This window comes from Ailuropoda melanoleuca, chromosome 15, assembly GCF_002007445.2.
Source record: "Ailuropoda melanoleuca isolate Jingjing chromosome 15, ASM200744v2, whole genome shotgun sequence".
NCBI lineage: Eukaryota > Metazoa > Chordata > Mammalia > Carnivora > Ursidae > Ailuropoda > Ailuropoda melanoleuca.
The window spans coordinates 17250262-17276540 of record NC_048232.1 but is presented as its reverse complement, the minus strand read 5'-3'; the positions used below and the strand labels follow the sequence as shown (position 1 = coordinate 17276540).

At 37.7% G+C, this 26279-nt stretch overlaps 1 protein-coding gene across 1 annotated transcript in view; it reads right to left on the bottom strand.

The window, feature by feature from the left end:
* Nucleotides 1–21334, bottom strand: part of MALRD1 (MAM and LDL receptor class A domain containing 1) — a 683830-nt gene extending 662496 nt beyond the window's left edge. The window contains exons 1-3 of the mRNA XM_034644348.1: nucleotides 21178–21334; nucleotides 14050–14196; nucleotides 5575–5672 (exon numbers count right to left, since the gene is read on the bottom strand). Coding sequence (XP_034500239.1) covers nucleotides 5575–5672; nucleotides 14050–14196; nucleotides 21178–21334 — 402 coding nt within the window. The remainder of the gene's footprint in view (nucleotides 1–5574; nucleotides 5673–14049; nucleotides 14197–21177) is intronic.
* Between the last annotated feature and the right edge of the window lie 4945 nt (nucleotides 21335–26279).

Below are 26279 nucleotides of genomic sequence, written 5' to 3'. Positions count from 1 at the left end.
TCATTCAGTACCTCACCAGTGTTAATGTATTTTAATAGTGTATTAAGAGTAAATACCAAGGGGATCCATATTTAATAGGATAAGAGCTTAAGACTTCTATTTAATTTCCTACTTCAACAGAGTTGGCATTGTAGACAATTAAGAACTCTTTAGCTTATTACAGATGAAGAAATCTTCCATAGTTGCCTTCAAGTTTAATATTGGTAAGGGTGAAATCATTGAACAAAGTCATTCATACAGCCGTGATTTCAGATAGGCACGTGTCAAGTGTGCAACCTCTGTCGCTCTCAATCTGATACACACCAGGACACAAAGCCATGAACTCAGAATCACAAGGTGCGCCATGAATTCCTCGCAGAATATATTAAAGCAGTGTGTGTTTAGTAGGTTTTAATAGGCATTTTTTAAAAAAAGAAGAAGGGAGGGATGAGTGGGACTATTAGCATCAGCACATCAGCAAATACCTGTAAACTTTCCCAGAGAGCATCAAAGAAGCTGCTCGGTGTCAGAAAAGGTACAAAGTATTAGGTATCTTTAGGGACTCCAGAGTTTTATGGGGGAGAATGAAAAGAAAAGGGAACAATTAACTATAATGTGTATAGTGGCAAAGCTATGAAAATCGTGTGGCTATTTACATGTAGCTTAATTAAAATGAAACCAAATGAAAAATCCAGTTCCTCGGTTACACTCATTACACGTTAAGTGCTCGATAGCAATATGCAGGTAGTGACTACCATACTGGACACAGCAGAGAAAAACTTCCATTATCACAGAAAATTCTACTAAACAGAACCACAAAACATGTATGTTAAAATCACACCAACCATTTAAAATGTATTTACTACTTTTCATGTAAACAGAAAATTATTTTTGTGATTCATGATTGATCCATTAAAAAGTCGTCAAGATAAATGTTAATATTAAAGGCTTGGCTTTATTTCTCTTGGTTTTTCACCAAGGCACGTTTTATATAGACACTGAATTATTGTAGTCAAGACAATTTCATGTGGTTAAAAGAGCTTCCCACAAAGCAGTTCCTTTAATTGCAAACTGGAGAGGAAAAAAATAAATGAAGCTTAGACCATTTTATTGGTTTAAACTGTATTCCCTAACTGTGCATTATTTACATTTTTTTTTTTTTTTAAATCCAATTCAGGGCGCCTGGGTGGCTCAGTTGGTTAAGTGTCTGCCTTTGGCTCGGGTCATGATCCCAGGGTCCTGGTTCTCCCTCTCCTTCTCACTCTCTCTGTGCTCTCCCTCTCTAATAAATACATAAAACCTTTTTTAAAAATAAAATAAAAACCAAAATATCCAATCATTCATTTTTACTACAAAAGGAAAGGACAGCTTTTCAGGTGATATACTAATAGTTATGAGTACAGGTGAATATGCCAGAAAGCATGAAGGCCCTGGTCACACCACTTGTCCTTCTGTTCCTACAGTGCCCTGTGACATTGCCCAGAGCACTGAGTGGCTAGCTCTACCAAGGAGTAATCAGGCTCTCTGATACTTAACTCTGTGAAGGACCTACCAGGGCATTATTGACAAGTTTAAAATAGTTTCTTCCTATTTCTCTTTCATTTGATCTTGGTCTGTGTCCAGCTGCAACTCTACTCTTCAAAGTTTCTGCTTCTCTCCTCAACTTTTCTAGAGTATTCCTTCCAACTGCTCTCCTATCTCAGAACTCTTTGGCCAGATCTTCAAGCTCTTTCTCAGCCGCATTCCAAAAGCTCAGCTACTTTTTGCCTTCTCTGCCTCAGGTCGGACCCTGTCCGGCATGTGCAACACACCTGTTTTATCTTCAAGATCTAGAATAACAAAAATAGTGAAAAAAAGAAAAAGAAAGGAAAGGAAGAAAAAAAAGAAATAAGAACAGAAAATGAGAAGAGGGGGGAAAAGAGGATATATATGGAGCTTCTCAAAATTCAGCTGGGACTAAGGCCACGTTGAGAGGGTAATTGTTCATCACACACTCTAAACATTACCGTAGTGATTTTTCTGGCTCCTAGTCACAATTATGTTTTTGCCTGAGTATTCTTCATCTGAATGAGCTTAATTAGAAGTTTAGAACCTTCAGTAAAATACAGTGTTGTTTTCATTTAAATGATTAGCTTCCACGTGTTCTGCTCACGCACAGGTGGAGAGAGTACCCACTCCACCTGTCCCCCACACAGTGTTGCTTCCTCTAGAATCCATCCCGTACTGTAACATCTATGCTGGGATTAAACAAAACAATCAGGGAATGAAGTGTGATTATACCATTGCAAGTCCCACTCCATTTTTTTTTTTTTTTTTTTACTAAATTTCTTATTGACATGAGTTCATCTGGGGAACATTATAAGACATGGCCTTTCAAAACTTGTCAAGAGAACTGTTATAAGTGGATTATTATTGTTATGCTGAACTCACCCTCTTGGAGAACTTAGCACTGAATTGCTGTCAGAATTCCTAAAATCGACATTTCATGAAGGCAACCAGGGACTTAGGTTGTCCCTATTGTATTCCCAGCATCGCAGGCTGTGATCAGCACAGAGCAGTTAAGCAATATGTGTGTATGGAATCAGAGAAAGAATGTTTACATTGTTATCACTATATGCACTCAGGAGAGAATTCTCAAAAGAACTATTTTTGCTTTGTTTTGTTATTTTTACTGCCTTGGATCTAAACCAAATGATGATTCATCTGTCTCTACTGGTTGCTGGAAAACTTAGTTCAAATGTGTAGCCTGGCTCTAATATGCTTTATTTGTGGAACCAACCCATCTCTTGCTTCATCTACCTTTTCCTTGATAACCTCATTCACTTTTGTAAAAATTTATGATTTTTTATTCTTTAATAAAGAATATTAAAACAAGTGCAAAACAAGTTGGGGAATTGTTTTTCAAGTAGACAAATATGCAAACCGGCTTTGAAAGCAGCAGCTTTGTATTATCAGTCTTCCTGTCTTTAATTAATGGTGAAGTCCTAAAATTTTGTATAGTAACTCAAATATGAGAACTAAGAAAGTATTAATACCTACCATAAATCTCCTTCATAGTTGATATTTCCTAGTTAATTCAAAACAGTAACAGCATTTCAACATAAGTAAGAAATAGAAGCTTCTGGCTCCCATGTGCTCTGTCCTATCTCCTGACTATTCCATGAAAAAACACCAAGTTTCCAACAGTGACTGAAGGGACTTTTGAAGTCTTTAAGTTAAAGTCCACATCCTCAGCAAGGAGTGGGTGTAGGAAAATTTGTGCGCATTTCTGCCATGTGCTGGCTATATGTAAAGCACAAGGTAATTCATGCAAAATGACTCTACCAGCCTGTTGTTAGAAATGGAGACTCAAAAGAAAGCTTCATGGTTTTAAAGTCCTTTCAAAAAAATGCTCTGAAGTGTATTAGCTTCATATGATGATGTAGGGGAAAAAATGTAATTTCATAAGATGAAGACTTTAATCATATCAAAGCACCCAACTTCAGTTATCTCCCCACCTAACTTCACCATTTCATAATGACTAACATCTGCTGTTCCACGAATATAACTATTATCAATATGTTCCAATTAGGAAGATCGGCAGGATTTTCTGATTACTTAAGAAGATAAGAATTTGGTTTGTTTGCTTCTTCTGTAACTTTTATGAAAGTGTCACACGTTACCACAGCCTTGTAAAAAAGTAATACTATATTCTCGGAATACTCCTTTGGGACAGAACACTAAGCTATATGTACCTCAGACTATAGATAACCTTCTCTAGCTAATTCTACTTCCTAGACTAAAAAGTTTTATGAAGTAACCCAAATATCCATCCCTCTAACTCAAAAGTACTAACATTCAAGCAGATACAGACAAAAGGGGGAAAAAAAAAAAAAACCTCTTCTGGCAGTCTGTAATGGTTCCTTACTTTTCTAAAAAGCAAGGCAAACCACTAACTCAGCATTTGAGGCCTTGGGAGACTGAGTACTAGCTCTGAGAAATAAATCAGCAAGTGTCTAAACTGCCCATGGCTTTCACTGAGGCCCCACCACAGCTAAACTCCAAGTTTCAGCAACAACATGGAAAAATGCTCCCAAGTGGAAACAATCATGTTGAACATAATCCCAATGACCACAAATTAATGGCCACCAGCATACAACAATGGAAAATGTGGATCATCTTTGAAAAGAAAAAATGTATATGATTTCTCATCGAATCTAGGAATTTCTAATAAGCTCTTAATGTCTACTTTCAAATTTCTGCAGAATAGGTAGAATTAATACATTTTATTGTTTTGTATCCAATGCCTTACGTATGTCACAACGGTGATTACATCTCTTTGGTATATGACCCTGAATTAAGGCTAAGTAAGCTTGTAAAGTACTTTAACAGACCAAGTAAATGCCTCAGGAGTTCTCAAAAAAAATCTATATCTATTACATAGGATTTAATTGAAATAAAACAAAGGAGAGCAATTGTAGGGTGCATTTGGGCAAAGCAGAAATGGAACTCAGGCAGTTATTTTAAATATAATCCCCAAAGAGAAATGGGCAGGAAATAATGAGGGGAAGGAAAAAAAAAAAAAAAAAGAGAGAGAGAGAGAGAGGACAATCCATTAAGAGATCTGAGTACTCCCATTCAGATTTATATCAAGCTGAACATATAATTAGATTTATTCCTCTAAATAATATGTAATTTGTCACCAGGAATGCCTGAATAAACTGTCGTACCCCTACATTTACAGATGATGAATTTGGTGTGCAGCAGTATCGATCTGCATGCTCTTCTGATAACTAAAAAAATAAATAAACTGAAATCCTGAGGGCTTAGAGGCTTTCTGGAATGCTCAAAAGGACGGAAAACAAGGCAAGCTGAACAAAAACATCTAAATGTAGGTGTTAGTTCTATGGAAAATAAAGGAATTCTTTTTAATGAACGCCTACTATGTGCCAGATACTTTGTCAGATTCTTTACTTAATGCTATTTTAATCCTGACGACCATGTGAAAAAGGTACGCTAATATTACGCTTGCAGTGTAGACACGAAGTCTCAAAGAGACTGTGGCAGAACTGAGATCTGAACCAGGTCTGACTCCAAAGCCCTTCTCTGCTTCCTTCTCTATCGTGCTATTGAGTACGTATCGCTTGCTCTCTGTTTACTCGGCACCACAAGGACCAACTGAAAAAATAAAATTTCAGAAAATGAAATTATTTTTTCTGCACGTATTTCTCTCTCTTTATTCACCCTTTCATCTTCCTTTCAGCAAGCACTTTGTTTGGCTTATTTTATTTTACTCAATTAACAGTGTTGGCCAAAATAATCAGCAGTTTTGGCAACACGGATCCACAGCTTTGGATTACTGGAAGGACTATGTGGAAAGAATACAAAATGACAGGAATATTCTTTCATAGGCCCCAAAAAAGAACCATTTAAGTTATATGTTGCAAATGGTCTTTTGGAAGGACATCACATCTCATGTTGAAATAGCTCATATAAATCATTCAGTTCATCATGAAAATGGCAGTAAAACACAACAGGCATCTACTGGCACAAGTAACCCACACCTAACAGTTTACAACCACAGAATGGCCGCTGGAAGTTCCAATAACTGGTTACCTGACATGGGGTAGAGGCAGTGAGTGCTTTTGTAAGAATAGGACTTCCAAGCTTGGCCACTCCTGGAGATTGATGGGACCTGAAATAAATGAATGATCCTACCAAAAAAAAAAAAATGTAAAAGTCAGATACAAATTCTACTGTTGTACTTTTAGCAGTTCTTTACTCTAACATCTTAAACTTGCACACAATCAACTGTCAATCACATCAAGAAAATTACATTTTTACTCACTGACCATTTAGCTCTGTAGAGAACCAAAAGTTCTTCCATACGGATAACATTAAATATCTAAAGTAAAATCCAATTGATTAAAAATAAGCTCTTGATCTAAAGCCCCTAAACATTTTTATTGGCTTGACTCGTGTCATAAATAGAGCCTGAAATTAAATTAAATGAATCTTCTATGCTTACAATTAGATATTCAACACGCCCTTATGAAATTCTCATGAGAGCATTATTTTTAAGTTTCTTCACAAAGTACTGAAGGATGCGAGCCTGTGGAATGAGTTGGGTTTCTCCTGGGGCTTACATGTTTGACATTGTTGTCTATGCTAGTGGGGATGAAAGCTTAATTAAAGATCTAATCTGAGCGTTAACAAAATAGCTGCTTTTAGATTTTAACTACAGTGGATGCGCTCATGGCAAACGTACAGGCGGATAACATCTCTTCGCAGCTCAAAAGATCACACATTCTGAACTGCTGTCATGGGTAGCTTCATCGAATACTGAAAATTTACAAGGAAGGCTACGAGGAACAATGTCAAGGTCTGATCCTGCCCTTTGATAATCACGAAGTGATGGGCAACTTGGAAAGTGGACAATTTTGACTGAAAAATACCATATTCAGAAGGTGATTTTCCTAGATACAGGTCAATGCTGACTAGACGGAAAGGAAAGGATTTCAGAATTAAAATGTATTACTTTATAGCTACCACCACATGTTTAACAGAAAAATCAAGGTTGCAAATCAGCAGTATTATCTCTGAATGAGAAAAATAGAACCAATTTATATGGACTTTTTTTTTTTTTTTAAAGTAGGCTCCACACCCAGTGTGGGCCTTCAACTCATAACCCTAAGACCAAGAGTCACATGCTCTACTGACTGGAGCCAGCCAGGCACCCTTATAAGGGCTTTAACATCTCAAAACAACAGGAAAGAATAAAAGCTATTATTCCTTAATTTCAAACCAAGAGTGATAGAAACTATATCAGCTCACTAAATTCTGTTTCACCTATCAAACAACAGCATAGGAAAAGAGGATTCTGAAAAAAATTATTCCAGCTTAAAAATCCTCAGGTTCAAGTAAAACTCAAATACTTTTAAAAGACGACTCAGAATTCTACAAATTAACAAATATTCAAAAATCCTAGTCCCCTGGTCATTTAAAAACAATATATACAATTTCAAACAAGCAGTTAATGAAGGATGGGACATATAAACTAAATCTCCAAATTCTAAAAGCAGCAAAAGGTATGAATAAATTGGTTATATCATAAAAATGACTGGAAAAAATGATACCAAAAAAAAAAAAATCTACTGGAAATGTATGGCATCACAGTTGAGTTTTTGTTTTAAGGAATACTTGTAACATTATTCAAGGGATCTTCAATCTTAGAGAAATAGGAGAACTCCTTGATTCATTTTACATTGCCAGCTATCTTTAATTTAAAAGTTATGGAAATAAGAAAATGAAAAATAAACTGCAGAGCAATGCCATTCATAATCATAGATGTAAAATTCTAATTAAAAAGCTATCAATTACATTTGAAATCCTTATCAAAAAGATTATATGTCCATGACCATGAAAGGAAGCTGAGTTTAATTTAGCTGCTCTATCAACACAGTCAATCAGATCCACAAATTAAAAGGCAAAGTCAGACTTGAATCAACAAATATTGAGAAGACTTAGGAAAAAATAGCCATTGCCAATGGAAAAAAAAAAAAAACCCTTAAGAAAATATTAAAAGTAAACAATTGAATGCAGACTAATGATATTAACCCCAAAATAAATACCCTAAGTGACAAACAACAAAGCTATTTTAATTAAAAAGAAGAATTAGAGATTTCTATCATTAATCACAGATAATATTAATTACCTTAGACTAACATTATCTTATAGGCCTAGTGATTATGAGAGTCAAGAAAATAATATATTTAGTAAATATAATAGAAAATAGAGTTCTCATGTTTTGCCAATTATATAACTGTAAAAGTAGAAACCCTGAAGGCTTCTATTTTTAAATAATAACAATTATTAATAAGAGAATTTGGTATGGTAAATGGAAACAGAGAAATGTTATTAAGTTATTTTTTTAACTTTAGCAATAATACCCTAGATACAGAGATGGTGAGAAATATTCTCTTCACAATTACATTAATACAAAATATATAGGAATAAGTTTAACAAGAAAAGGACAGAACTTTTATGAAGAACATTATAAAAACTTGTGGAAGACCATAAACCCTCTGATTAAATAGATTATATGTATTTTTAAAAGGAAAGATATTATAAAAATATTAATTCAGTGAAAATTTATTTGAAAGCTAAATAAAATCCTAAGAGAACTTTAATATTTAGAAGACAAATAATACAGATTTAACACTTATAAATGCAGGGTAAAGAAAATCTAAACTCTGAGCTCTGAACCTAGACCCAAGGACTTCTAGAAAAATGTCTCTGGATTTACCTTCTTGTAAGTCTGCTGTGCAGAATGTACTTAGTTAAGAGAACTATGGAATTATATCAAGGAGATTGTGTCTGGTAATCTGAATTGTTTATACTGCAAAATTCCTGTACACCCACATACCCCAGAGTGGGGACACGACTAACACAGCGTAAGAATTAAAGAGTAAGGGTCTCAGCCTCCATGCATGAAATGTCCATGCTAGCCTGAAACTCATCTTTTACCAAGCACGCACCTGCTTTTAATGCAATGGTCTAGAAGGGACTTACACGACGTGAAAACATGAGAGATCAGATCTCATAACGAACAGAGATACAAATATCATAAACCAATATTACCATCTAGAATAAAAAATCATGAATACAATAAACAAAACCAACCAAATGAGATTTGGTTCATCGATGCGAAGATGGTTTAATATTTGAAAAATTCACCTTATGAACACACAAAAATGATAATATGATGATCATATGATTATCACAATACTAAAAAAAATCTGACAAATCTTAACATAGATATAGATATATACACAAAAAAAACCACATTATGAATAGAAGGGAACATCTTTAATAAAGCAAAACAATCTTTCAGCGAATATAGCACTTAAGGTTGAATTATTGATAATTTTCTTCTGAAATAAGAACAAGAGAAGCATAGCAGCTATCACCTGTCGTCTTCAGCATTTTTCCAGAGTTACTAACCAGCGCAATGAAACAAAGAAAACAGAAGGTTTAAGATTTAGAGACAAGGAAATAAAATTGTCATTATTTGCAGAGAAAATAATTGTGAACCTAGAAAATAAAATATATACATACATACATACACTCTTAGCTATAATACACAAAATTAGCAAGGTCACTGGATACAAAGTAATATTTAAAAATACAATTACATTTCCATATACCAGCAACAACCAAAAGTTTTTAAAATATAATAGCTGCAAACATATTGAAAACCTAAAAAAAATTAAGCAAAATATTTTTTAATCTATACGCTAAAAGCTTCAGATTAGAGAAATTAAAGATAATCTAAGTAAACTGAGAAATTAGAAACATTTGAAAAGATCATTTCTCGATAAATACAAATAAAGGTTACAAATAAGCTATCATTTTATATCCACAGATTAAAAGAATTTAAGAGAATATAATGGCTATTGCTGACAGACAAATGGAAAAAAGAAAGCACTCCTATATTGCTAATGGACTTTTAAGTATTAAGATTAAGGAGCAAAGTACATCTTTCCATAAAACTATAGTAGTCTCACTCACAGTTATTTATTACATAGAATTGAAAGCATCCTATACCAGCAAAAGGTATATAAGAATGGATTTTGCAGCATTGTCATGATATTGTCACTCAATAGGAGGAAAGCTGGATACATTTTGGCATATCCAGACCAAAGAAATGAACCAAACTAACAAACAAAAAAACTAGGCTGCTTCTACGTCCAGGCAAGGTTGAGATCAGGGACAAGATTTAGTCTTCTAGCAAAACACACACACACACACACACACAATGCATTAGACAATGGTTTATGTAGGACAATGAGAATGCAGGATCACAGGATAATGATCTCTAAGAAAGGGAAAACACATGAGCTAAGCCCTACAATTTCCCCAGCTTACTGCCTAAACAGAGTTTCTAGCCGCCACGCAGGAAGGTGTGAGCCAGAAGGAGCACCGTGGGGTCTTTAAACTGAAAAGATAGAGGTGCTACTCCGGGGAGACTCAAGTGCCTGGAGTTCATAAGGCAGCATTCCAGGAGGACAGGGCTGCAAATGTCGAGCCCCAGAGATCTGCAGAGTCTCCCCCTCCCCCAGATCTCCACCTGAGTACCGACCTGTGCATGCACGTGAGGAAACGACCCGAGGCTGGACCTTCAACTTCTGAAAGGGGCCACTGGAACATTTCCCAAAGGTCACAGTGGGCCAGAAATAGTAGGCTCCGGCACTCATCACCAGAACGAAAAAATTAATTGTACAGCGGGACTGGATGGAGTACTAGAGTGAGATGAAAACTTAGGTCCAAACCAATAACTGTATGCAAATTTTACAGAATATTCATAATCACCAACATTTAGAAAGAACCCAAATACCCTTCAACTGATCAGTGGACAACAAACTGTGCTTTATTGATGCAAGAGAACACTACTCTGCAGTAATAGATAAGATAAGATAGATAAGATAAGATAGATAAGATAATATAAGATAAGATAGGGAGGAACTTCCGCTGCAATCAACAATATTGAATCCATTCAGCTAACTGAAAGAAGACAGACTCCTAAGGCTACACACTATAGGATCCTATACATTTGACATTGTGGAAAAGGCAACTATAGGGATAGAAATCAGATCAGTGGATGACAGTGGCTGGAAGGGAGATGAGTATTGACTACAAAGCAGCATAGATTTGGGGGGAGAATGGAACTTTTGTTATATCCTGAGTTTTCTGACGGTTACACAATTATACGTGCTTGTTCAAACTCAGTGACCTGAACACCAAAAAGGCTAAATTTTACTGCATTTAAATACTACTTTAACAGATGGGCAGCCCCCTCAGAAACCTGGCTAGCAGGGTCCCTGTGGATAGCAGGGTCCCTGCCTGATGGCGCAGGAGGCAGGCTGCACCCACATTCCTGCAATGCCCCTCCCATAATACACCCTCCCAAGTGGCCACACCGCTAATAAGTATGTATGTATGTGTATATGTATGTGCATATACATACGTGTATGTATATATGTATAAACATATATATATATTTAACAGAAAAAATAAAATTCAAAATGAATATAATTGATGACTTGGAGGAACTGCCATGAGCTATCTTTAGTAAACAAGGTAGACAGCAGTTACAATAGGATCTCATTTTTTGGTAAAATAAACAATCGCCAGAATGAATGTATACTATGTACACATACGCACAGATAAAGATAGATAAATGTGAGTTGCCTGTTTGGATGTTAACAGGGTAACAACTAGGAATTGGAAAATAAAAACCAACCAAAGACGGGAGGTAGGAAAATGAAGGCTTTACCCCAAAAAGAAAAGCTACATAATGTCAAGCCATTCATCCTTCATGTAAAATTATATGTGGGAGTGTGCACATATGAGGAAAAGTACTGAAGATTAAACAGTTTTTAAAAGCACAGTAATCCACAAACAAAGTTCTAAGAACATAATAGGCTCTATATAACTCTACCGTCTTAGATGTGGGAACTGAGAGACTGAGCCTTCCCCCAGAAACTTCCATGTTTCTTCTCCTTGCTCTTCCTAACACTGATTTTTTTCCTCCTCCTCATTTGTGATGTAAGACCACTAGTGATCATCTTAAAATCTCAATGACAATCATAGGTAAAGAAGAACAGCCTTAATGGCTGAGGGACTCCTTGATTTACCCTTTCTAGAGAGAACGGCCGGCTATAATTTCTTTGCCACTCCCGCTTTCAATTTTAACAGCTACCCTCAGTTCTACAGTTTATTGTTATCTGTGAGCACTGTTTAGATCACAGAAAAAGAAAAATGGGTCCTTCAATGTTTAACAAAGGAGACCTTTTAGAATCTCTTTTTGGCATAAATCATAATTAAGTAGTAATTAACATGATGTCTGAAGATTACTTATAAATGTTTCCTTATTGTCACAGCCCTGTTGGTTTTCCTAGTTTTCTTACCAGAACAAACGGACAACAGGTAACTATTCACATTTAATGGGCTTTTACTATATGAAAAGCCTTAATAGGCACTACTTTATTTAATCCTCATAATAATTTTACATGAAAGATATTTTGATTTTCCCTATTTTCTAACTGAAAAAAAAAAATGAGGCACAAAGGCATTTAGCTAATTTGTGCAGTATCAACAACATCCTGACTTACCCCTGGGCAACCAGGGCTCTCCGCCACCCTGCTACAGGAGAGGTCACCTAAGGCCACCCCACGCACTGCGTGAGCCGCTGACCAATAGAAAAGAGTCACACTGCAAGCACCATCCAGCCCAAGGCAGAGCTCCACTCCTCCCAAAGCAGCAAGCCCATCTCCTCCAGAGACCCAGGCGCAGAGCCAGACTGAACAGACCAGCAGGCGAGCCCACAGTGAAGATGGACCTAGGTCTCAGTGTCTCTCACCCTTCCCAGATAGGTCTTAAAGCTTCTTAACTATAGCTTCTACCCTCCATCCCCAGCCAGGCCAATCCCAGCCTCTGAGCCACCACGGAGCTTCCTTTACAGGGTAATCAACAGGCCCTTCAGTGTTACGGAAAAGTGTTGCATCTCAGCCTTTCAGAACAAAACTAATGGGTCATGTGCTTTCATAGCCTGAATGGTCACCATAGTCCTCCAGAGAGATTTCCGATTCCTAAGCACTCTGTAATCCCCCTTTCTTGGCCTGCTTCATCTTTTCTATACTCTGTCCAAACGTACACATCACTCAACCAGAACTACCTTCATCTCCCCCATCCCCCTCCAGTATATTCCCTCAGTTAGAATACCTTCCTTGCCAGCTCTCCTTACTTGAGCCTTTCTGGCAACTTTTCGTTTCCCTTCAGTGCTCAGTTCGGGGGTCACCTCCTTCAGGAAGGCCTCTTGATTCCACCTGGGTCACCCTCCATCTCATATAAACCATTTATTATATCTTATTGCAAATCTTCATTTATTTGCTTCAGGCACTAGACTTCAGAGCACCCCAAAGGCAGAGAGCATGGCTTCCATCCATGCACCACAGGTCTAGCATTGGGTTATGCACTTACTAATTGGTTTTAGAAAAGAAACAGATGAGCTTGAAGAAAACAGACTATTAACTTAGAGCTCCAATCTTTAGTCCTTTCTGCTTCAAACTTTAATCTACCACAGTATCTTAAAGAGAAAATAAGATTCACTGGCACAAAAAGAAAAAATTAGGACCTTACACCACTATCAAATAAGCTGGGTTTATAGTTTTAGACAACAGATGGATGGCCAGAGTCTCCCTCCCCATCCCCTAAGATGCTCCCCCACCAACTCCAGGTTCCAATGGCTATAATTTAAAATACAGTCAACACTGTTAGTTCTGGCATACCTCTTTGGAAATCTCAAAGGAGAAAAAAAATAATGTCCAAGGGGGCTATATGAGCTTAAAGAGGATCGACAGCACAGTTGTGTTATTATAAAGTTAATATGATACTCATGTACCTAGGCAATGACATCTACACAAATGAGAAAAAAATAGAACAAAACCCTTCTGTTTTCCCTGGAGATTCACAAACCCTGATTGAAATGCTATGTGTCATTTGCTCTATTTTAAGAGGATATGTAAAAATTGTAATGGTAGTTAAAAATACATGAGAAAGAAGATTGTTATAAAAAAGCCTTAAGAGTGATTAAATTGCATTCAAGTATTTGTCTATTTATTTTATAGATAGCCCTTAACCTCTGTTTTCTGTTTCCAGAAAGAAGATTAAATTTTTTTTTCTGTTTTGCAAAAATTGGATTGCTCTAAAAAGAAAGCAAGCCCACCGTACATGAGTTCTGGCAATTAGAGAAAATTATCAGAAGACTTCCCCACCCACCATGCCTTCAACTCAACCTTGTAAAAAATGAGACACCAAAAATGTTGGTTATTAAAATATTCTTTTAGGAAACTCAATTAACTACAAATTATTATGTTGATCAGGAGAGTTTCAAACAAGACAAACCACAGTTTCATGTATGTAGCCTATAGCTAGAAGTAAAAATACACAGTATCATCATTCTGCAACATGAAAGAAAGGCAACCAATTGGTTTTTTTTGTTTTGTTTTGTTTAAGAGGAAAATGTCCTACCGCGACTTGTGTTTGCTGTGTGATCAACATCACGAAGGTGGTTCTCTCCACTGGCCAATCCTTTCATGACTTCCCATCGTGAATCTTCTGTGAGAAATGGCTCCCAGCCACAGAAACCAGACTCAAAGCCACACGCGAGGGGATTTGCTGTTCCACACAGAAAATAGTTGAGGAGAAATTAAGTAGGAAATTTAATTCCTGAAACACTGACTTCATATTAGCCAATCAACTTTGGAGGGCAGAACAATCATTCCACTTTGTAATACATGTCTTCTGATTATCAGAATAGTTTTACTTTTTCCAACCGCAAAGTCTTCCACGTGTTGGGTGAGGCATTGTCCTTCTATGTTCTTCTAACTACAAGTCTGGCACATTTCATCCTGGCTGGCCATCTCTATTGTACTTAGCAATGCACGGTGAAACTAGAGCTTTTCGGGGAGTAACTGATTCACCTGCCAAGACCAACAGGATTCACCTGCCGGATCCATTTGAAAGAGGGGAATGGATTCTAGACACCTGAACAGTTTGAGGTTGGCCCCTGGGCATTCATTCTGTTATGCTATTTTAACAGTTTCTCAAAAAAATGAATAAATAAAATGCCTAGCCACTTTGGGATTGCAGGTAAATTAGACATTCTGAACTTTGCTTTTGTTTCCCTCTTAATACAAAACTAAAAAGTTGGGAAATACTTAAGTTTCTAAATTGATCACAAAAGAAACCAACATGGAAGTTCCTCAAAAAGTTAAAAATAGAACTACCCTACGATCCAGCAATTACACTACTAGGTATTTACCCAAAGGATACAAAAAAACTCATTTGAAGGAATACGTGTACATTGGTTTACAGCATTATCAACAATAGCCAAGCTATGAGAGCCCAAATGTCCATCAACTGACGAATGGATAAAGAAGGTATGGTATATATGATGGACTATTACTTAGCCATAAAAAAAGAATGAAATTTTGCCATTTGCAAGGACGTGGATGGAACTAAAGACTATCATGTTATGCAAATAAGTCAGTCAGAGAAAGGNGCAAACCAGGAAACAGACTTAACTACAGAGAACAAACTGAGGGTTGCTGGAGGGGAGGTGGGGGGGGAGTAAACACGTGATGGAGATTAAGGAGGGCACTTGTGATGAGCACTGGGTGTTGTATGTAACTGATGAATCACTAAATTCTACACCTGAAACTAATGTTAACACTGAATGTTGACTAGAATTTAAATAAAAACGTGAAGAAAAAAATAAAATGAAATAACGTAAAAAAATAACTAGTTGTAGACTAAGTCAGTGTTTGGGGTTAGCTAGCTTCATAGACTCCTTCCCAGCTTTGCCACCAAATTAGTGAGAAAAAAATAGCAAGACTGGGCAGTAAACCAGAAATTCTAATATGATTTGTGCTTTTGAGAAATTAGTTTTTATGTGCTTAAATTCCCTTTGGCTAAAGTAAGAATCAGAGGGTCAGGCTAACTTAGATAACAGCCTGGGGAATAAATTAATACAATGTAAAAATGTATTTCTATATATTCCTTTTCATGCATAAGCTTTTTTTAATACTGGGAGAAGGGTGACAAAATAATTATTGGTCAGAATACACCCAAAGTTTTGACAAACCTGAAGTTTTGACAAGCTCCCTAGGTTCAAAATGCTATTACCTTTAGTAATAAGAACAATAGATATGTTAGCAGAAGTTCCCAGTACATGCCAGGTTTTTTGTATATATTACCATTAGTCCTTTCAAATACCCTACCCAGTAAGTGTAATCATCCCCCAAAGGGAAAAGCTGCTCGAGGCAACTTGTCTGTAGTAAATTTAGTAAATGGAACATCTAGGCTTTGGAATGTCTGACACCAAAGCTTCTATAGTATGAAGCCTCCCTAAACCAGGGATTCCATTACCATATGTCTGTTCCTAATCATCACTTTCCATTTTAAATATGACCATATTCAGGCATCCAGGGGGCTCAGTCAACCGTTAAGCATCCAACTCTTGATTTCGGCTCAGGTCACCATCTCGGAGTCATAAGATCGAGCCCCACATTGGGCACTGAGCTCTTCTCAGTGGGGAGTCTGCCTGAGATTCTCTCTCTCCTCTGCCCCTCCCCCAATTCACTCGCTCTCTAAAGAAAATCTTTAAAAAAAAATGACCAAATTGACCAGTATACCGAATAAGCTCACTACATCTTAATAATCAAAGGATCAAATTTCTATAAACAGGGATGCCTGGTTTCATGACCCGCTAGTTCATCATTAACATGTCAACTCTTAAAACACTGAAATCCACTATGCAAGTAACACTGCCACTTAAATTTTCTTTACATGTAACCATTTAGATCTCAGAGCTATGCTTGTTTAGACAGTCATATCATAGATATGTTATTTTCTTTACAAGCAAATACTGTATTCCCCCCTTACATGGATTTCCCCCAAAATAAACATGAGTTAACTACAGTATAATAAAAGATGTTGTGTATCACCTAATGGTGAATCAATATCCAAGGAAATGCCACTCATCCCTACACCTAACTAGAAATCTATTGCTTCTGGGGGCGCCTGGGTGGCACAGTGGTTAAGCGTCTGCCTTCGGCTCAGGGCGTGATCCCGGCGTTATGGGATCGAGCCCCACATCAGGCTCCTCTGCTATGAGCCTGCTTCTTCCTCTCCCACTCCCCCTGCTTGTGTTCCCTCTCTCGCTGGCTGTCTCTATCTCTGTCGAATAAATAAATAAAATCTTTAAAAAAAATCTATTGCTTCTGGATGTGTTTTGCTCTACTCAGCTCTGCCTACAGGGTTCACAGGATACTACTGACAAAAACTTACTCCTCAAAGAAGAGTCTCTGCTGTTTTTTGACATAGACTTGAGCACCAATGACCAGCTGTGACGGTCTCCCCAGGCATCCAGAAAATCCTCTGGTCTAGTTCCTTGGTTCTCCATGAACCTTGTCACTTGTTAAGTGACTTCAGAACTCTTCTAAGTCAGTTGGGAGAGTCCAGAAATACTCAAGACTCAGAATACATCTCTGACCTCTGAAATGTGCTTAAAGGTTCCAAATCCTTGGTTTTGGACTTGGTCAAGGAACGCTTAAACTTACTCCCAAGGGCACTCATAAGTCTTCCCTGGAATACACTTTCCTGGAATAGAAAATCTTCCATGGGTAGGGTGACCACACATCCGAGTTGCCACAGTTCTTGCCTATTGTCCTAGCACAATAATTAATGCCTTTTTTTCCCCAAGTGTCCCTGTTTCGCTAATTAATTCAATATTTCCCTGTTGAGGGCAATAAATTATATATTAGGGCACCCGGGTGGGTCAGTTAAGCCTCTGACTCTTGGCTTTAGCTCAGGTTGTGATCTCAGGGTTGTGGGATCCAGCCCCATGTGGGACTCCACAATCAGCTGGGAGTCTGCTTGAAATTCTCTCTCCCTCTCCGCTGCTCATTCTCTCTCTCTCAAATAATCTTTAAAAAAATATATATTAATACACAAAGGAAATAAATCTGTGCAAATAATCTTATTCACTGCAGGTGACCACTGAAGTAACAAGTAACCACCCTATTCCCCAACCCGGCAATGGTACAAAATGGCAGTAAGACCAGTAAGGTGGACAGAAAGTACAATAGGACTGAGCATCAAAAAGTCCTTCCACAGGCTCTTCACGACTGTGCCTAGGCCACTAAACTGCAAAGATAAAAAGATGTCAAGACAAAATAACTTTGGATTGTACAAATGTTGAAATGTGGCTTTAGGAGAAAAGTTGCTTTCTTTCATTATCTGATGTTTCACCAGTTAAATGTCAATCATTACACTTTCCACAAAACGTGAAACACCCTGTCCTTTGAAAAATGAAAATTAGTTTTTAAAATCCATCACCCTAAAAATATGTGAAAGCAAAATGGTGCAGTCATCTCGATAAAAATCTTGGTGAATGGCTCAGCTGTTTTACCAATGACATTTATCCCAATATACTTCAAAGGACATTTTTTAGAGCTAAATATTCTAGAACTTAACTGTGCTATAAATCCAATTTCAGTCACCAAAGTTTAGGTTCTTCCATTAAAATTTCCCTACACAATTCAAAAAGTTTAAGGTGTAGTTATAAATATCTGAAGAAAACCAGGAGAGCCAAACACATTCTGGCCACTAATAAATGCTGATAATGCCATAGATGATAAATGCTAAATATTTATAAAGTATAAAAAATCACCTATTCATATTATAAGTAGAATGTATTCATTACAGTGATTTTGATTATTTGGTTGCTTTTATTTTAACTTTCTGTGATTGTAGGACACACTTCACTATTTCTAATCAGAGCATGAGAAACGCCACTGTTCATAACTTTAGTGAAATTTTGCTGAGTTCATCACGGTAATATTTTAAAATTATGACAAAGCTTTCTCTTGCATATTTAACCACTGCAGCATACTGGCAAAAGACAAAAAAATTCACTGTGACAGCTGAGAAAAATTCTTCTGGATCATGAAAATTAAAATATTTATGAATCCTTTGGTTCAGAAATAAATCTATTTTCTATTAGAAAAATGTATTGGAATAAATGGGAAATGTTCCATTCAATAAGCATATACTAGATCTTAATATGATATTATATAAACATTTTGTTAATATTTATTGAGAAACCACGAGGATCTTTTCTCCCATATACATACACATGGGAGAAAAGGATATATATATACATATATATATCTTTCTCTTGCACGCAGGAAATTTTTAGCATAATTTTTTTTCAAAATAAAAAGACATTCAGAGAAGCATCACAGTAAACATTAAATGTACTGCACTGGAGGTGCCTGGGTGGCTCAGTTAGTTAAGCAACTGCCTTTGGCTCAGGTCATGATCTTGGAGACCCAGAATGGAGTCAGGCACCAGGCTCCCTGCTCAGCAGGGAGTTTGCTTCTCCCTTTAACCCTCCCCCGTCTTGTGCCCTCTCTCCCTCTCATTCTCTTTCTCAAATAAATAAAAATCTTTAAATGCACTGCATTAGATTCTTGGTTTAAGCTTCTTTCACTTGAATATTGTACCAACTTTTCCTTTTTTTCCAACTTCTCCTTTAAAGCATCACCATTTGTAAAGCATTTTATTGTCTTAATCTTTTTTGAAGATTTTATTTATTTAGAGAGAGAGCGAGCACAAGCAGAGGAAGCAGGAGAGAGAAAGAGAATCTCAAGCTTCCATCCCAACCACCCTGAGATCATGACCTGAGCTGAAATCCAGAGTCAGATGTTAACTGATTGAGCCACCCAGGTGCCTCTCTATTAGGATTTTACATGCTTTTTTAAAAAGCCTACAATTAAAAGAACTTTTTCTCCTCCAGAATTTCCCACACCATTCTGATTGAACACAGATTTGCCCATCCTTCCATCTTTTTTGGAACACACATACAGTCTTTTTGCAAGTCATAATTGAAAAAGATGTATTTTTAAAAATTTTTGTGGTAAAATATAGATGAAACAAAGCCTTTTTAACTCTTTTAAGTGTACAGTTCAGCGGCATTCAGTACATTCAAGCTGTTGTGCACCCCTCACCATCACCCATCTCCAGAACTTCATCCTTGCAAAGTCGAACTCCATACTCATTAAATACCAACTCCCCATCTTTCCCTCCCCCTCTGGCAACCCCCAGCCTGCTTTCTGTCTCTAAAAATTTGACTCCTCCATGCACCTTATATAAGTAGAATTATATAGTATTTGTCCTTTTGTGACTTATTTCATTTTACCTGATGTCTTTAAGGTTCATCTATATTGTGGCATGTGTCTGGAAATTAGGCGTATTTTATATGTAAATTATTCAGCTAGCCGATGTATACCCTTAGATACGTTTGGAACAAGGTATATTTTTTTATTAGGAATATTTAAAGATACATTGCAATGCAAGGCCCCTTTTTTATACAGGAGCATATTAATAACCGTCAAAAATCTATCATTTGGAATCATGCAGTATTTATCCTGTGACTGGTTTATTTCACTTAGCATAATGACTCCATTTACATGAGGTTATCTAAAAAACTCAAACTCCTAGAAGTGGAGAATAGAACAGCGGTTACCAGGGGCTGGGCGGGGGGCGGGTACAGGAAAATGGTGAGCTGTTGTTCAATGGGAATGAAGTTTCAGTTATGCAAGTTGAATTAATTCGGAATTCTGCACAGCACACAGCCTATCGTCAACAATACAGTATTGTGCATTTTTTCCAATAGTTTCGCAATACTTTCATTTAAGGCTCTGTGGAAAATATGGCCTTTCATAAATTATCGTCTGGAGAGGCAGAAAAGGGGCATTAAAAAAAAAAAGAAAAACCAACCTCACTTGTCTGTTCACTAACACACGCTCAGCAGGACTGTTTTTCACATTCATTTAAAGGATGTATTTGGAGCTGAAAGTGCTGTCACAGGTGTTTGAAACTCCCACACAAATCCCAAGGACAGGGACTTCGAGAGTCGGAGGAGTTCTCCTGAGGAGCACCTAGTCTTTTTACAACTTTCACAGCTGATGTCTTCCACTCGGGAAAAGTTGTAAGACTTCTGACAAGTTCTGCAAAACCGCTTGAACTGCCCTGCACACACCACACCTGGGCACTGTGCCATCGGACGCTGTAGTCCTTGCAGTGATAATCACCCTATTCCTGCCATACGGACCGGAAGCGCGGGTGCCCTCCGCCCGGCCGGGGTCTCGGTGGTGGCGACCACCTCTCACGCGGGGGGGCCCGCTCGCTGCGTCACCATCACCGCGGTCCCGGGCCCTCCCACCCACCTCGGCTCCGAGCACCCCGGCGCGCACCGCGGGGGCCGCCACGCCTCCCCGCACCCCCGGGCCCGCGCTCCCTAGCCCGGGTCTCGCCCCCTTTCTGGGGGTGGGAGGGTGGCAGCAGGCCACGCGCGAGCACACGGCGACAGCGCGCGGGAAGCGCTCGGGCTGCGGGCCGCCGCTCAGGGAGGGGGCTGCCCTGCGGGAATGCCGAGCCGCCGCCGCCCGCGCCAGCCGCGAACGCCGGGCCGAAGTGACGGGCCCTGCACAGCAGCGTGCGCCGCCCCAGCGAACACGATACCCACACCGCGCGGCACGGGTTCCCGAGCAGAGCACGATAGCGGCTGCAGGGACCGCGCGGAGCACTCACCTGCGGCTGGCGGGGCGTGAGGTGCGCCCGCCCGCTGGTAGATGTCTAAGTACTTGGCGGGGGGGCGGGNGGGGGGTAGGGACGGGTTTGTATGGGTATGGAGCGCACGCCAAGCTACACTTAACCGTCTGGCATCTGTCCCCATATGGGCCGCCATACGTGGTGCCCCAGCAAGCTAACAGGGTAAATCTGACGTTAAGTGTCTTTACGCCAAAAAGAGGGGACGCAAAAACTTCTGGAGGTGAAGGATGAAGATCTAGTGTCAAGTATATGCCAAACTCAAACTGTATACGTTAATTATGTGTGTTTATGTCAATTACACCACAATAAAACCTTTTAAAATTTATCGTTTGGTAGTATAGTGATGCTCTTAGGAATTGGTTACAGGAGTGTTCACTTCTGTGAAAGGTCTCTGGCTCCTTTGCCTTAAGTCTGTTTGTTATATGCCATCTGTTTTCCCTCTCAGCGGTTTCTTCCTTTCTGAAGGTTATTTGGCACAGTGGTTCTCAAACTTTAATATGCAGAAGAACCACCCGAGACATTGTTAATAGGCAACTTCTGGTTGTGTAAGACTGGGCTGTGGCCCGAGGTTCTGTAACTTTAAAGCGCGCCCAGATGGTGCTACTGGCCCACCGGGCTAAAGGCTGTCACCTACTTTTGTTAAAAGTATCTAAAATTAAGAGGCTCTTGGTAATAAAAACACCGGAGTGAGTGTGCCGTTGACACTGTGTGCACACTGACAAAAGAATACCAACTAACAATACCCATCGGTTAATATCACTGAGTCTCCAGTGAGCGCTCCTGGTGCTATTCAAACTGCCTATATGAGCTAACCTGTCCTAGAGATCCATCCTACAGTGGGATAAAAAGAAGGTATAAAAGCATGCTTCATTTTCTTCATGAACTTGGGAATTCTGTTTGAAAGAAAAAGTTTGCATTACAAATTCAATTTGTAAAATACAAATTTAAAAAAGTATGTGTAGAAGCAGGGCGCCTAAGTAGCTCAGTCGGTTGAGCTCTGAGGTCATGATCTCTGGGTGCTGAGATCAGCCCGGCATGGGGGTCCCCACTCAGTGTTGAGTCTGCATGAGATTCCCTCTACCCCTCCCCTCGCCCTTGCATGCACTCACTCTCTCTGCCTCTCAAATACATAAATAAATAAAATATATTTTTTAAAAGAATGTGTAGAATGTTTCAAAGTGGTTTTAAATTTCAAAGGGAATTTTCTCTGATTTAGTAATAATACATATAAGCATGTGTATGTATGCACAAATGTATTAAATATCCTAGTGCAGAAAATAATGTAACATTATATCAATTCTAATAATTCCATTGCTATATAAATAATTTCATCAAAACAAACGTGATTGTACAAATATTGACATGATATACTCATGCTGACATCAAAATGTATAGATATATATTCATCAAAATACATAAAAATTTTGTAATATGTAATATGGCTACATTTTCATATCATAACCACTATATGAAGTTGATCTCAAGCAAGCATGCCAGGTTTTCTCTATTCAAATAAAGTTACATAATTTGAAAAATTTAACACACTAAGTAACACTATTTGTTGATAAGCATGGACATCTGTCCCTTCATTCAAAAAAAAGCAAATAGCAGAATGATATCAAGATACACTCCACTGGAAAAATCCTAAATATGTAACCAATGCAACTTCAACAAAGGAAGAGAAATGGGAAAATATGTTCAAAATCAAATGCTAAAATATCTACTAATACTCCAGGTGGAATTTGATTAAGAAAACCAATTAAAAGGAGAGCATAAAGAACCCTTCACTAGGGGGGTGGAGAAGAAAAAAGTGTCAATATGTACAATTGAAAAGAGGAAATATATTTACTTTCAGCTATTGAAAGTGAGAATAATGCAAACCATTAGAAAGGTGAATCTCTCCAAAAGAAATAGACCGAATTGTAAGAAATTTTAAAGCATAGAAAAGAAACTGACATTCATATTAGAGAAAGTGAATTGTCCTCACATGTTTTTTTTTTTTTGAATGAAAAAAAGACAGCACCCAAAAATTCCATCAAGATCATATTGGGAAGTAGATTGCTTTATTTAAAACTAGTGTTAAAACTAGGTGTCCAAGGAATTAAAGGAATTGCTGTTTACAAGTAGGCAGAGGATTCCTCCCTGCCTTTCCCATCTCCTCTTTCCTATATCCCTTTCCATTGCTCTTAATAAAATCCTTACTCACCAACAGAAGCATTTTGTACAAAGAACTTTTCATTAAAAAGGTGACATTTACCTTGTTGCAATATTTTTCTCATCACTAAAATAAAACAGTGCAGCAAAATAAATGTCAATTTGTTAATAATTAAGAAAACTCACTTGTTTGTGATATGGGATTTGGATTCATTTAGTTAGAATCCATTGTTTCCAAAGAGACACAAGTATCTTAGTTGCTAAGTTACCTCATATGAGAACCATCATGTGAGTTGTAAATTAAATTTTATTTCCTTTCAAATACAGCTCGGTTTGAATAATAATGGGATTTCTTGTCATCACTCTTATCAAAGACTCTCCATAAAAGTCCTAAAAGGCAGGTGTTGGACCTAAATTTAACCCAGTCATGAATACCAACTGTGGCTGACATGATTTCTATAGTCATCATGGCTGCCTAGAAGGCAGTGACAGCCCTTCCTCTTCAACCCCTCCCCATAGCTTTCTACATAACAGATCAGAATGGAGAATGCCCTATCCTTAATAAAGGTCCTCAACCCATAATATATGTCTCCAAGAGAAAAGTATAAAGAAGTTCCCTCTCCCACCCACTTCCCTCTTTAACCAAAACACACACCATAAGACAATTATTCATTTTTTGAACAGAGTTTGCAGTGTTAAAAAAAAACACCAAAACTTATATTAGCATAGAGACCCCCTGCAAAGAATAGTGCTAATAGATGCAGAATGAGAATATGCATTCAACTCATGTCATACATATTAACTTTACCTCACTCAAAGCAAAGACTTTTAAATCTAACCACAGTCGTGAACGTGAGCATGTGAACAAGTAAACCATTAATCACTTACAGCAAGTTGCTGGGTCTTCATCACTGTCGTCAGAACAGTCCTGCTGAGAGTCACAGACTGATTCTTGGGCAATGCACTGGCCACTGGCACAAGTGAATTCATCTGGAAGGCAAAGCCTTCTGGGTGGGGCAAGGGCACAGGCATAGACCCAGAGCTGATCCAGCCCAATAAAACCTTTCTGGCTCAAAATAGTCCCTTCCAATATAACCTTCAATAAGCAAAACATGAACAATTTATGAGTTTGTAATCTCCTTTAAAAGACCCCTCCAAAAAAAAGAATAATAGACATTTAATAATCACTGAGACAAACACCTGTTAGAAGAGCCAGCAAATACAACCCACAAAGTTTCTACTCGGGAAGCCTGACTCACATGTGTGATTGGTCTGAATGGGAAAAGCCTTACATTTAAGAAAGGTCAGCAATCCATAATATATGTCTCCAAAGGGAGAAGTATAAAGATATGGGCACAATAGATCCACTGAGGCCTCCGAGAAACCGCCCATGATCCAATGAAATACAACATGCCACTTAAACCGCTGGCAATGCCCCTGCCCGCAAACTTAATTTGGACACACCAAGAGCTATAACTATGTCTGGTTTTTAAACTACTGAAATTAGCATTGGAATGCAGGCAAGGAAAGGTTAGGCAAATAGTAAGGGACAGATGAATAGATGAAGAGACACAACAGATGAATAGAAAACTTGAATAAATATAAAAATCTATTTTCACACAAGAAGAATTTCTTTAGTAATCAAAGAAATGTCAATTAAAAGAAATAAATCACATTTTCTCCAGTCAAATTGCTAGGTTTTTTGGAGGTATACAGTATTAGCAAGTGAAACAACCGTTCTTGCTATTCCAGGTAAGATACTATCAAAGTAGTCATATTCCTTGAGGTTCCACCAAGAGCAATAGTTGGCTAATACCAGAGAGAAGGAGAGGTATGAATAGTTGACTCAACTAAATAACTACTTCTCTGCTGTCCAATATGTAGCCACAGCTGCCAAGGGCTATTTCAATTTAAAGTAACTAAAATAAAATTAAAATTCAGTTCGTACTAGCCATATTGCAAGTGTTCAAAAGCCATCCATGGCTATTTGCTACCATATTGGAGAGCACAGATACTTACATTTTCCCTTATGACAGGAAATACTACTGAACAGCAATGAACTAGGTGTTGTCCGTGTATAAATAAGATACTAGGAAGAAAGACTAATTCCTTTTAGTTTTTTTTCCAGCTGAAAGTTTCTGAATAAATTTTCGCCTTTGCAAAAATATGAGGAATATATATATATGTTTGTTAAGAATTACTTAAGTTTCAGTTTGCCAATATATTAAACAATTTAGTCTAGAAGATATAACATTTAAATCATATCTAATAATAGGAAAACTTTGTAGGCTGCTGTATACATTCCCCATAGTGAATATCATAGTATAAATATGTATAAATTATTGGACCTATGGCTGTATATAGCAGCAAGAGATCAGATATGCATAAATGATATCAGTTTGGGTTTCAAAAAGTGATGAGTTTAAAACTTAGATTTCAAAAGGGTGCTATTATTGAAAGTTAATTACATTTAATATGCACTTGGAAATCTAGAATAACTCCCAAATTACTCTCTTTATATTTTGTATTATCTTTGAGTTAAATAACAAGACAAACTTTAATATTCAGTTTATATGAAAAGAATGAAACTCCAATCATTTAGTACCTCTTTTAGAAGTTATAAAGATAAATATCAGCTTAGAAAATTAAAATAGTGTCAAATATTAATTCAATAGGCTACGATATAAACCTCAACTTTGCTGTGATTAATACAAAAATGCTATGGTTCAGAAATTCCAATCTCAGCAGTAAATGGGATTCTAAAAATCTGCATGGTTACAGTTCAGTATCATTTGGGTTCTCCCTTTCAGCACCTAGAAAAATGTACTTATGTGGTATTACCATAAAGGAATGAAATTGGTTTCAGGAACCACACATACAATCAGTCTTATTATTTTACACTCACGGTCCAGCATAAGCGTATTTAT